Here is a 13,286-nt window from a genome sequence, read left to right as displayed (position 1 = left end):
TACCCCTAGGTATTACCACTAAGTATATATATATATATATACCAAAACATACAGTACCCGCAAAAAGTTAGTTCATCCATCAACAGTTAGAACAATCTCATAATCCATCATCCTCATTTATCATCATTTGTAGAATCTTCCTCATACAATTCATATCCATCATATTCCTCAAATTCATCTTCTTCATCCTCATCTTCCTCTTCTTCTTCATCTTCATCCTCTTCTTCCTCATGTTCATCCTCTTCATCTTCGTTGATGAATTCACTTGTCTCATCTTCCTCATAGTCTTCATCATCATCGTCGTTATCTTCAGCATCCACTAGTGCTTGGGCATACTCCTCCTCTTCTGGATCAACAGGCCCCATGAGAAAGTCATGCCAATTGTCTGCTTCTATTTCTTCCTCCAAATCAGCCTGCGCGAGCTGCTCTACCTCCTCATTTGGTGAGTATGGATCAGGCACATGCTGAAAAGGTTCCCAATCTGGTTCAGCCTCAGATTCAGACTTAGAGGCCAGAAAATCTGCTTGTGGAGGATATCGCGGCATACTTGCTGCAAGTAATGTATGTGCACGAAGAAATTGTTCGTCCCTGAACTTGTCATACTCCTCTTGCAAAGCAGCTTCTTCAGCATCCTTCCTCCGGCGTGCCGCTTCATCCTCTTCAACTTTGAGCCTTATTTCATGACATGCGACGAAGTCGTTCACACGCTTTTGGTGTTGTTTCAACTGTTCAGGGGGGTCATGAGCTCAATCAGTTTATAAGACTCAGCAAGAGGATCCTTGGAGTTGCCTACCTTTGGTTCATCATTCGAACAACAGACCTTAGGCTTCTTTCCTTTCCTGTCTATCTCCCTCTCATGTGACGAATCAGGACTGCGACTCCTCCTTGACGCCATACAGCAGTGCATAAAAAGTATTGCTGCAAAACAATTACTTTGGTGTTAAATAAAACCAAATAAATTGCAAGAGAGACAACAATTTGCAGTTTCATTCAAAAACATTGTTAGAGCATAGCTCGGTCAACCTCGCATGCGTTGCTATCTCAAGCATGTTTGTCAATGTTAGTGATCAAAACTATAAGTCTTGATTTCTAGCCTACATAGCTAAGTCTCGGACTAGGACAGAAAAGTGTAGTTGAGCTCAAGGACTTCATGGAGATTCATCATACAACGACGAAGATCTATACAAGGAATCGTGGAACTTCATCAACAAAAAGTTATGTGGAGACTTGAACTTATCTATCACTCAAAAGTCTATCTCTTCTATCTCCTACTTCTTATAAGACAAAAGTCGTATGCTATATAGACAAGATCATACACACTTGACATTTCGAGCTGAGCATTCATTGCTTATCTTTTATCTCGAAATCATGTGTTGGTAAAGCGTTTCGCTTTGATCAAGTTTATCTTCACCTAGTGATGAAAGTCATGAAAAGTTTTAATCACTTTGAGAATTGCTCTGACATGAATCGGTATGTGAATAACGGCTACATAGCGTCCTCTGAGAATGTCTTAATGATTGAAATGAGAGTTTAGATTACATAACCATGTATTCCTTGAACCGAAGTTTTCGAACTTTGTTGATCAAGAGAAATCGGGAGGATTGTGTAATTGGCTTGCCAAGTCCGCGAACCTAGTTCGCAGACTCAGTCCGCGAACTGTCGGAAGTTCTCGACCGAGAATTTCTGCTGGATTTCCCAAAACTCGTTTGTGTGCTAAGTCCGCGAACTCAGTCCACGAATTGGCGGAAGTTCTCTTTCCGAGAATTTCTGCTGAGTTTGGAAAACTCAACCGATTAACTTAAGTCCACGAACTTGTTTGTGAACATAAGAGGTTATTATCTAAAGATGTGCTCTGAACATGAAACATTAAATTACTAAGGAATGCTTTATGCAAACCGTGGCTATAATGTTCATGAGCCGATTCAATCGAATCGAATCATCTTTGTTTCAATTGTGTCTTCTGTAGTTACATAAGATCTCATAGAAATTGAACAACTCTGTAACTAGTTCATTTGAGTCAATTGAACTAGTTATGGTGAAGAAGAACAAGGTTAATATGAATGCTCATATGGTTAACCTTTTGGGTTACTATGTTGAACCAACATACACGTACACGTTTGGGCATGGTTTTCCCGAACCCAGTAAACGTCTACCCAAGTGTGTGTGACAAGCTAAGTTTTCGATCTAACGATTGAGAAATATTAGCTTGAATCTAAATCAGGTTTTCATCTAACGGTGAATAAGGATTGCTTTGTAACTAAGGAAAAACCCTGATTTGAAGGCTATATGAAGGAGACATCTAGCATTGTGCAAAACTAATCCCCACACGTCTGTGTGCTACTAGTGCCCCCGCTAGAGTCGATCTCCATTAACCTTTTATTTTCTTCTCTAAAATCAGGTTAACGACTTAAAGACTTCATTGGGATTGTGAAGCCAGACCGATACTACTTTATCGTAGTTGTGTGATCTGATCTTGCATCTTCTATCGTACGAGTACAATCGATTGATTGGCTTGAGATCGTGAGAGTTTTCCGATAGGCAAGATAAAGAAGTCACAAACATCTTCGTCTCACTGTTTGTGATTCCTTGACAATCTGCTTGTGTAGTCAGGAAGGATTGTAGAGAGGTGATTGATTAATCTAGGCTGTTCTTCGGGAATATAAGACCGGATTATCAATTGGTTCCTGTTACCTTTATTTTATATCTAAAGACGGAACAAAACCTAGGCTTTATCTGTGGGAGACATATTTATCCTTTTATAGACTTTTCTGTGTGAGACAGATCTGTTTATTATCAAGTCTGTGATTTAAGGTTACAACAACTCTTGGTTGTGGGTGAGATCAGCTAAGGGAATCAAGTGCGCAGTATCCTGCTGGGATCAGAGGCGTAGGAGTACAACTGTACCTTGGAGCGGTGGGAGACTGATTGGGGTTCATCTATAGTCCAGCCCGAAGTTAGTTTGCAGTAGGCTAGTGTCTGTAGCGGCTTAATACAGTGTGTATTCAATCTGGACTAGGTCCCGGGGTTTTTCTGTATTTGTGGTTTCCTCGTTAACAAAATTTATGGTGTCTGTGTAATTTCTTTTCCGCATTATATTTTATATAATTGAAATAATACAGGTTGTGCGTTCGTGATCATCAACTTCTCTAATCCAACCTTTGGTTGTTGATTGTAGTTGATTGATCCTTGGACATTGGTCTTTGGTACTGTCCAAGTTATCTCTCTTTGATAAAGACTCGCAGATTTCTATTTGCTTGAGTAAAGATCAAATCGAGAGATTGAGATAATAACTCCTTGAGATACTTTCTATCTAGATAGAGTCTGACTGTCTAGTTGATTCTCTAGCAAAGTATTTCGGAGTTAGTCCATACAGATTGCTAATCCAAATATTGGGTGGTGTTATTAGATCCCCGCATTTTCAATTGGTATCAGAGCAAGAAAACACATTTAAGACCTAACAAGTCCTTGTTTGTAGCGATCTGACTCTATGGACAGAAGTGCTATCTCTATTAACGTACCACCAGTCCTCGATGGATCAAATTATCTATGGTGGAAAGTTGTTATGCACACTTTTCTTCAGTCGCGTAACTTCCAATCATGGATATGTGTTGTGAATGGCTATGAGACTCCCGTTGTTATGGAAAAAGATGTTGTTGTACCAAAATATTTATGTATGTACAATACTGCCGAGTTAGTTGCTGCAAGGAAAAACTCCGACGGGTTGAATGACATCCTACATGTTGTTTCCCAAACCTTAGACATCATGTGATCTCATGCACTACGTCTAAAGAAGCTTGGGATACTTTAGAAAGCGTATTTGAAGGTAACCCCAGTGAAAAGGAAGCTAGGCTTCAAAACCTTAATTCCAAATGGGAAGACCTTTCTATGGCAGAAGAAAATTCGTTCGACGATTTTTTATCACAAACTATCTGAAATTATTAATGCATCATGTGCATTGGGTAGGACAATTCCTGAAAAGGAAATTATGATGAAAATCCTTCGATCGCTTCCATCCAGATACGAATCTTAAAGACATGCCATCGTTGAAGGAAATAACCTTAATTCTCTTTCACGAAACACACTGGTCGGAAAAATTAGAGTTTTCGATCGCGAATATATGGCAAGAGACGATCATCATTTTCTTGACAACCGTGTCACTTCTCCTGATCATAAATCTTGTCATCCAAAAATTGACGAAAGAGAAAAGTGAGAATTGTTTTATTTCTACGTTGTCTTTTTTTATACAAAAACTTAAGAAGATCCTCAGACGTAGTAAAAGAAAGTCTCAAAAGGAAACTTCGTTAATCAATATAAATGATAAGAATACCAAGAAGAGCAATACTAATGAAACTGGTCTTATGTGTGTTCAAGCCTCTTCGAAAAATCCTGAAACGGAGATAAGAGAGATAACTAAAGCATGGATGAATACTCTTGATTATTGTCCTGAGGAAATCTATGATTGCTCTCTCAGTCTTTTTGCTGAAAATCATTCTCATGATTCCTTCGTGACATGTGCGCCTGTATTGGATCAGCAAACCTCTCCTGATTTTGTGTTGAACTCCAGGAGTTTATCGGAAAAGAGTCTACCAAATCACTCCGTTCAGTTGATTTCACCTCAGGATCATCTTAGCACATCAAATAAAAACAGTCTTTCCTGGCCAACCGTAGTATGCTGAAAACAAAAAGGAAGTCTACCTTTCATCAAAAGGTGTTTTCAAAAACGATGCAAAATTTGCAAAGATCTGCAATCAAGTTTTCTAAAACTCTGATCACAATGGATAAGCAGAAACCTGGTGAAATGGGTGGTTTCTCTCTTTGCAAAGATTATCCCAGTCCAATCCTGGATTGGAGGCCTTATGCTCAGTAATCTTGTTGAAAACAAAAAATGATTCTTGTGTTCTCTTCCTCTTATACAAGAATCATAATATACAAGGGGACTGTAACAGATTTTTTTTGTGTTTTTTTTTCCAGGTCTTGTTCGTGAACGGCTTCAGCTTTTTGATAACCAACTTCTGTTAGGATTTGGTAAAAAGGGTGTTTCTGGGAATTCTACACCTGTATTCCTTTTAAAAGGCTCTACCACTTCAACACTCTCATTTCATCTTCTCTATCATGTCCTCCTCTAGTATTTCAAGTAAAGAAAGTGATGTATGGACAGTTCTATTTCCCTCAAAGAAGATTCGTTTCGATTCTTCTGACAATGAGATGTTCTATGACAAACATGTCTCTTCTTATGATGAGAACCCTTCTGTCTCTCAGTTTGATAAGCTCTCTCTAACCATGAATCTCGTTTTGGAACAAGTTCGTGTTCTGAAAAATGAACTTGAAGTGTCTTCCAAAAAACTTGAGGAGAAAATGGATAGTCTTGAATCAAGGATTGTCCTAATCGAAGATGAGCTTAAAGAATATAGGGAATATGAGAAGAATATTCAAGGTAAGTGAAATGATTAATAAGAAGTATAAATGTCTAGTAAGTCTTCTTTTTAGATTAGTTGGAAGAATAACTAGTGCTTTGAATAGCGATGATTGTGACTACACATAGCTATTTTTGTTTTCATCTTCTTATGTTTATTTTTTAGGTTTATTGGTTATTAAATTCTAAAAAAATTTGGAGGATGATGTTTATTGCAGGATTTTAATGGTTTGTGATATTGCAATATTTTTATGGGATATGTATTGTTTACGTCCGTGAACTTGAAGGTCCCATATTGCAGTCAAAAGTAAAGTCGTTCATGAATCGATATTCGTATGGATGAAAGGACGAATAGACTTTTGACATATACAAAAGTTAAGCCTATGTAATCATTAATTTGATGGAAAATCTGATAAAATCTTTTGTTCAACAAGGATAAAGTCTACTATGTCATTATGATGGAAAATAGAATAGATCCTTGTATGTTATCCACTGTATTGATCTTCATTGATCCATTTTATTATGTTTTACCGTGAAGGCTCCATTGTGTGTCTTATGTTGAGAACCTTACAACTAAGTCGATTTACCTTGGCTTTGTTGGTTGTTCCATAAGATTATATATGTCGAGCATTATGAACTAAATTAATCAACTAGTTTGGTTATTTAGTTAGTACTCCATAAGTTTTCTTTCTTATGTTGAGTACATGTACGGTTAAGGTTGTCATATTCTATGATGAACTTAGTCGGGGTTCCATAAGTTCTCTTATGTTGAGCCCAAAATAATTAAATTGATTACTTCGGTGATTAGTTTGGTTGTTTGTATTCCAATTAGATTAATTATAGGTTTTCTTGTAATTAATCTAGTTGAGTTTTCATATATTCCACAAATTTTTGTGTTGAGTATATGAAAGGCTACACTATCATGATCTTTGGTTAATGTAGTCATATATTTCGTAAGGTTTTCCTTATGTTGAGTATTTGAACGGTTAAGTTAGTCATCTCCGTGTGATTGACTTAGTCGTAGCTCCGTCAGTTTACTTATGTTGAGCACTTTCAATTAAATTGATCACTTTTGTGGTTTGATTTAGTTGCGTATTCCAATTGAATTAATCATGGGTTTACTTGTGATTAATTTGGTTGAGCTTTGGATATAGGAAATCATTCCTATGGTTTTTGGTGTCCAATAAAAAATCCTTCTTTTCTTTCGAAATTAAGGTCGCTCTTGTTGTTCTCTCGGGAATGACATCAAATGGGGGAGAGTTCTTTTGAACTTGTACTTAATGGTAATATCTTCAGCTCGAAATGTCAAATGTGTATGATCTAGTCTATATAGCATACGACTTTTGTCTCATAAGAAGTAGGAGATAGAATAGATAGACTTTTGAGTGATAGATAAGTTCAAGTCTCCACATACCTTTTTGTTGATGAAGTTCCACGGTTCCTTGTATAGATCTTCGTCGTTGTATGATGAATCGCCATGAAGTCCTTGAGCTCAACTACACTTTTCTATCCTAGTCCGAGACTTGGCTATGTAGGCTAGAAATCAAGACTCATAGTTTTGATCACTAACATTGACAAACATGCTTGAGATAGCAACGCATGCGAGGTCGACCGAGCTATTCTATAACAGAAATAATAAAGTAACTTACACAGGGATTTGTAAGCAAATATGTGTAAAAATTGTGGGGGTGAAAAAATACAAATTTTTATTCAAGACCAGCATTAATCTGAACAAATGCAAAGTATCTTGCAATTGGAATCTGCATATATTCAAGACCAGCATTATAAAGGAAACTTATTGATCACACATATATTGGAGATTTCATTTCTTTGTTCTAGAGACACGCTTTTTCTCCATCAATTTACGTAGATGTGGTTCCTCTGCTAAAATATCTTGAAAACTGTCGCGACCTGGTATCTCTGCTTTGTCCACATCTGCATTCATTCCTCTCGGCCTATGAATAACAACCCACCAATCTGGATGTTTCACGTCTCTAGAGTAGAAAACTTGGGTAGCCTCTTCAGCGAGAATCACGGGCTCGTCCGAAATGTTGGTATGACTTTTCAATATTGAAAGATTGACCAAAGGAAAATCTGAATCCTGACAGATCTTTATTCCATTATTTACCTTCACCCAATCACAGAAGAAGACAGTTTCTTTAAATGTACCATAGTTCAACTCCAGGATTTGTCTGATCACCCCATACCACCGGGTTAGGTTAGTAACAGGTCTTTTGTCCCTTTTCGAGCTCCTAAAAGTGGTTGATGCAACCACGGTGACACCACTGTCCTGGGTCTTAGCTTTTTCCTGGTTTGCTTGGGAACAAAAACTAAATCCATTCACACAGTATCTTTTGTACTCTTTCTGAGACACTGGACCTCTAACGTAACGCCACAAATCTGTATCCATTTTGTCTTTTGATCTAAGCTATGAAAGCGAAAATAAAATCAACACATCAGCATACTGCATCATTATTACGCTAACAAACAGGAGCGCCAATACAAACCTTGCCAACTAAGGAACTTGGTTTGCATGTCGACTTCCTCCATTGCAACCCCATCAGCTTCACAGTTCTCGCAATAATACCTATATTTAGCATACATAGTATTAAAATCTAAATATAATAACCCATTGTCCACATACAAACAAAACACGGCCAACAAATGCCTGTAATAAACATCGAGACCTTCTGGATTAAAAATTACCCACCGACGTATCTGCATACACTGAATAGTGCTCACCTGAACCGGCTTTTCATCAAGCAGAGAACCCACATCGCTGAATTCATGTTCATCCTTTAAGAAGGTCTCCAAATTTGCTTTGTGACCTTCTTGATCAGCATTTTTCATGTGCTCCATGGCAAATCTAACACAGTCATCCATTTCAGTCGACTTCGTAATTGACCCTTCAATGTATATGATGTTATTTATGGTGTTTTTGCACTCCTTCATTGCGCTGATTCAGTATGTACGCGTAAAGTTCAGCACAAAAAACAACAAAAATAAATAAAAATTAAGGACAAATGGTAAAATAACAATTCACCTTTTGAATGGGTACATCCATCGATACCTAACAGGTCCACAAACTAAGGCCTCATCAGCCAAATGAACCATGTTGTGCACGCTTATATCAAAAAGTCCAGTCGGGAAATACTTTTCGAGCACACACATTTCCCCTGCGATCATCCACTTAGCCTGGTTCAGATACTCTCTGCTAACCACCTTTGAGCACAAAATTCTAAAATACAAACTGACTTGTTGAAGCGCATTACGCAAGTCTTTCTCTCCTGGAAAGGCATGTTGAAGCAGAACAGGTAATAAGTACCCCATAATCACATGGTAGTCATGTGACTTCAAGATGCTCAAGTTCAATTGCTCCATATATACATTGTTACTTATATTCGAAGAAAAGCTTGTGGGAACTTTTAGATCTTTAAGAATCTGACAAAAATCGGTTTTCTCTTTTTGGCTGAAAACAAACAGCGAAACCTTCTCTACTCCTTTCTTTGTTTTCTTCTCTTTCCGCACTCCACAGTTTAGTTTGTTCTTCTTCAATTTGTCACGATTATTCTATGCAACAATAGCCTTATTATCCTTATCAAAGATACTGTAGATAATGTGTTCCATGACATTCTTTTCCGTGTGCATCACGTCGACACAATGCCGTATAGTCAAGGCACAATATGACTCAAGTTCCAAAGAATACACTTGTTGAAGAAAGCACCTGTGACAAGCTCAGAATCACCTTCCTCTTCATCAGACTGATATCTCTTTCGTTTACATGTCCTGCGGACAACTAACTTACCAGGTTCGTAACGAACATCGGCCAACTTCTCAAGCGACTGCGCTCCTGTTAGTCTCAGCGGTGCACTTTTATGCTCTTGTGTCTCTAATACCAAAAGAGTCCCATCCCTAAATGGGTGCCTTGACTTAAGGAATATACGATATTTAGTGTACACAATCTTGTTGCCGTAACCTAGATAAGTACTTCGAGTTTCGTCTACGCAGCAAACACACGCACAGTAGCCATGAGTGGTACATCCACTTAAAACACCTTGAGCAGGCAAGTCATGAATGCCAAACATCAGAGTTGCTTTCAGAGGAAACTACTCCCTTTTCAAAGAGTCAAAATCTTGTACACCTTGATGCCAAAGTTTTTTTAGCGTGTTGACCAGCGGCCGCAAAAAAACATCAATGTCTTGACCCGGTGACTTACGCCCAGGTATCAACAGAGTCGTCATTTGGAATTCATACTTCATACACATAGAATGCGGAAGATTATAAACCACAAGGATCACAGGCCAACAACTCCAACTCAAAGTCTGTACACCATGTGGATTAAACCCATCTATTGATATTCCAAGCCAAACATTTCATCCTTTCACGGAAAACAACGGAAACTTCAGTTTTGTTTGTGCCCACTGAGATGAATCGATTGGATGACGCATATATTCAGATGAAACTTGCGCTCGATCGTGCCACAACATTGCATCTGATATCCAAGGTAGAGAATACATTTTCTTTAGTTTTTCGTCTACAGGAAAGTATCTCAACACTTTGCAAGGTTTATTTGTCACCACAGGACCATCTTTAGTAGCTTTCAACTTAAACCTCGGAGTTTTGCATACCGAACACTCTATTAAATCCCCATTCTCCTCGTAATGCAGAATACAATGATTCTCACAAGAATGAATATCCTTCGCTTTCATCCCCAGATCCTTAAGCATTGACCTCATAACATCATAGTTTTTGGGCAACTTGTTAGTTTTCGGAAGCCACTCTCTTAACAAATCCAACAAACTGTTGACACAGTTACCCGAAATTTTATAAGTTTTCTTCACATTGTGCAGTTCTACCATAGCAAAGAGGATTGTGAGATTGTCTTCACATGAAGGGTATAACTTCTCTGCCGCTAACGATTTGTAACTATTATAACACTTCTCGACATCTGGATCTTCTAAGGGTGATTCTCCAATTTGTGTTCCATGGTCATGATGAATACCAAAGGAAGAGTCAATAAAATCATTCAAATTCAAACAATATGATTGCTTATCAGGCGTTTCTTCGACTACGGCCTTCCCCTTAGAACGACTTGTTGAAGCACCATCATTTCTATCACCATGTAAGCTCCAGGTGGTGTATGTCTTGTCGACACAATGCTCATATAGATGGGTCTTAACAGTCGAGAATCCACGTCGATGTCTATTTCCACGCTTCCTACAAGGGCAATCACACGTTTTTGCACAAGTACCATTTGCCATTGCAAAATCAATGAATTTTCTAACCCCTTCTTTGTATTCTGGGCTATAATTGTCTGTTATACGCATCCAAGATTTATGCACAAAATTTGACATCCTACAAATAAGTAAAGTACTATGTCTTAGTAACCTAAGTTTATCAACTAAACCTAAAAATGCCACAGATTTATCAACACACAACAATAGAATACAACTCACAACAACATCAATTTCTAAAACTAATAAACCCCGGATGTTGAAAAAATGTCGATTAAGAAAACAATAAAAGAAATACCTTAATAATTAGCTGAAGATAACCCAAGAGAATCGATAAATTCAGAAATCTTAATCAAACTCAATCCTTCTGTGATAACTCGATTAAGCTTAAATCTTTAATGAAATCGACGAGTCACGGAAGAATCGGTTGAATCAATTTTGTTGATGAAGTTTCCTGCAACTGAATCTCAAATTGAATCTGATGAATTTTCTGGTGAAATCGATGGCGGCTGCTGGGATATACCAAGAAGTGGGTGAGATGTGAAATAAATGGAGGTGAAAGATATGATGTAGTAATGTCTCAACCGTTTTTCTATCAAAATATTAAGTTGTTTATCTACCTCCCAACTTTCAGACATATTAAACGAAAAACTAATTTCAGACGATTTTAAATTCGTTTTCGGATTTTAATTTTGTTTTCTGATTTTCGGTAATTAAAATGAATAGTTATAATGGGAAAAAATGTTGGAGAAAAAATCCAGAATCGTTGGGAGGCTGGGTAGCCCTTGAGTGTGAGATGAAATTGGGAGCTGATAGTAGTAATAGAGGCGCTAATAGTAGTAATGGAAGGTAATAATGCAACTTGGCAATTTAAGTTGAGGATAGGAAGGAAATTACCCACAACCCTCTCGAAACTCTGTAACAAATACCAATTATTGCAATGATTATCCAACGTTACAAAATTACCAACGTCGATACAACGTTACTTAAAAAAATATCCGTTACAAAATCGGGCGTTACAAATTCCCTGATTTCGTGTAGTGCAAGTTGAAGGTGTTGATTTGAGACCTTTGCTCCTGTGAAAAAATTGGTCGTTATTCGTGCCTTATTATCGGTCGCAACCATCAAATATTGGAATCTTTATCAATTGGATGTTAATAATGCTTTTTTACAATGTGACTTAGAAGAGGAGATTTGCATGAAGGTTCCACCCGGTTTTTCTTTCCCTAGTGATACAAGAGTTCGTCGACTACGAAAATTTATCTATGGTCTTAAGCAAGCATCTCGCCAATGGTATGCAAAATTTTCATCAACTTTATTGCATCACGGTTGTAAACAATCTTACTCAGATTATTCTTTATTCACTTTTCATCAAGGTGATATCTCAATCTTTATTTTAGTTTACGATGATGACATTATCATCACTAGTAATGACGAATTAGCTATCTCTAATCCAAAACATTATTAGCAAGTACTTTTCCTATCAAAGGTTTAGGTCCTTTGCAATATTTTTTGGGAATAAAAGTCTCTCATTCACCGAAAGGTTTATTTTTATGTCAAAGAAAATACATCATTGATATCCTCAATGACGCAGGACAATATGGTAGTAACATTGCAGATTTTCCTATGGATCAAAATCCTTGTCTCCAACCCACGTATGGTTTACTCCTTGATGATCCCTCAATTTGCTGTTGATTAATTGGTCGTCTTCTATATCTTACTATTACTGGTCCCGACATCACTTATGTCCTCGTTCATAACTAAAATAATTATGATTGACATGTATACAAGAATTCCATAATGATATATCAAGAGTTATTGGAAAGACATAATCTATAATACAAAACAAAATGGGTTTTTGAGCATTGGACGGCCGGATAACATTTTGAGAGACAAATAAGTGATCCGACCATCCCAGTCTCATCCCAGCCAAAGACATATAGCGGCTATGGTGTTTGTAACCTCCTTTCATGATGCACCATTAATAACCCTCTTAATTAGTTCCTCATAAGTTAAAGAATAAATGCGCTATTAAAAAATAAATAGAAAAAATAAATGTTACAACCATCTTTCAAACATAGAAAAATAATTTATTTTTTTTATTTCGTTCATTTCATAACACAAACAATTGTTCTTTTTAAAAAGAATACGAAATTGGGGGATAAAAAAACAATTGGGGGATATAAGAAAAGGACAAAACTGGATCCAGATATCAATTCGGGGTCACCCCTTATCTAAGTATTTTACATATTACCTGATCTACCCCTCACTAATCAGGATTAGTGATTAATAATAATTAGTAAAATCATAAGATTTTTGATAAATGATTAGTGTGTGTTTTATTTGAATTTGGGTGAGTGAGGTGAGAGTAGAAGGAGGGAAAAATATTTTGAGTGGAAATTTTTTTGTGAAAATGGAAGATGATTTTGAGGAGAGAATTGCAGCTGATGAATCTTTAACTCAACAACAACAAGGAGCTAACGACAACAACTCGCGATTGCAACTCTTTGTTGAGCCAACACCCTTGAATGATGATTTTGACGAGTATGGAGAGTTTTTCGAAGAAGCTACACAAGAAAGTAAACTTGCACAACATGCAAGCATCCCCAATACACAGGTAAAGCTGCTAGGAGGTTGAA

At 37.2% G+C, this 13,286-nt stretch overlaps 2 protein-coding genes across 2 annotated transcripts; both read right to left on the bottom strand.

The window, feature by feature from the left end:
- Positions 1-7,235: 7,235 nt before the first annotated feature.
- Positions 7,236-9,498, bottom strand: LOC113279217. Its single transcript, XM_026527916.1, has 5 exons — positions 9,138-9,498; positions 8,457-8,700; positions 8,082-8,369; positions 7,921-8,000; positions 7,236-7,813 (listed from the first exon to the last, which is right to left on the bottom strand). The coding sequence occupies exons 1-5, from the start codon at positions 9,496-9,498 to the stop codon at positions 7,236-7,238; spliced, it is 1,551 nt and encodes a 516-aa protein (XP_026383701.1).
- A 288-nt stretch (positions 9,499-9,786) lies between these two features.
- On the bottom strand, positions 9,787-10,767 carry LOC113279216. The gene has a single exon (XM_026527915.1). The coding sequence runs from the start codon at positions 10,765-10,767 to the stop codon at positions 9,787-9,789; it is 981 nt and encodes a 326-aa protein (XP_026383700.1).
- Between the last annotated feature and the right edge of the window lie 2,519 nt (positions 10,768-13,286).

The sequence above is a fragment of the Papaver somniferum genome, chromosome 5, assembly GCF_003573695.1.
Source record: "Papaver somniferum cultivar HN1 chromosome 5, ASM357369v1, whole genome shotgun sequence".
Classification (NCBI taxonomy): domain Eukaryota; kingdom Viridiplantae; phylum Streptophyta; class Magnoliopsida; order Ranunculales; family Papaveraceae; genus Papaver; species Papaver somniferum.
The sequence above is the reverse complement of the archived record's forward strand: the minus strand, read 5'-3'. Positions and strand labels throughout refer to the sequence as shown.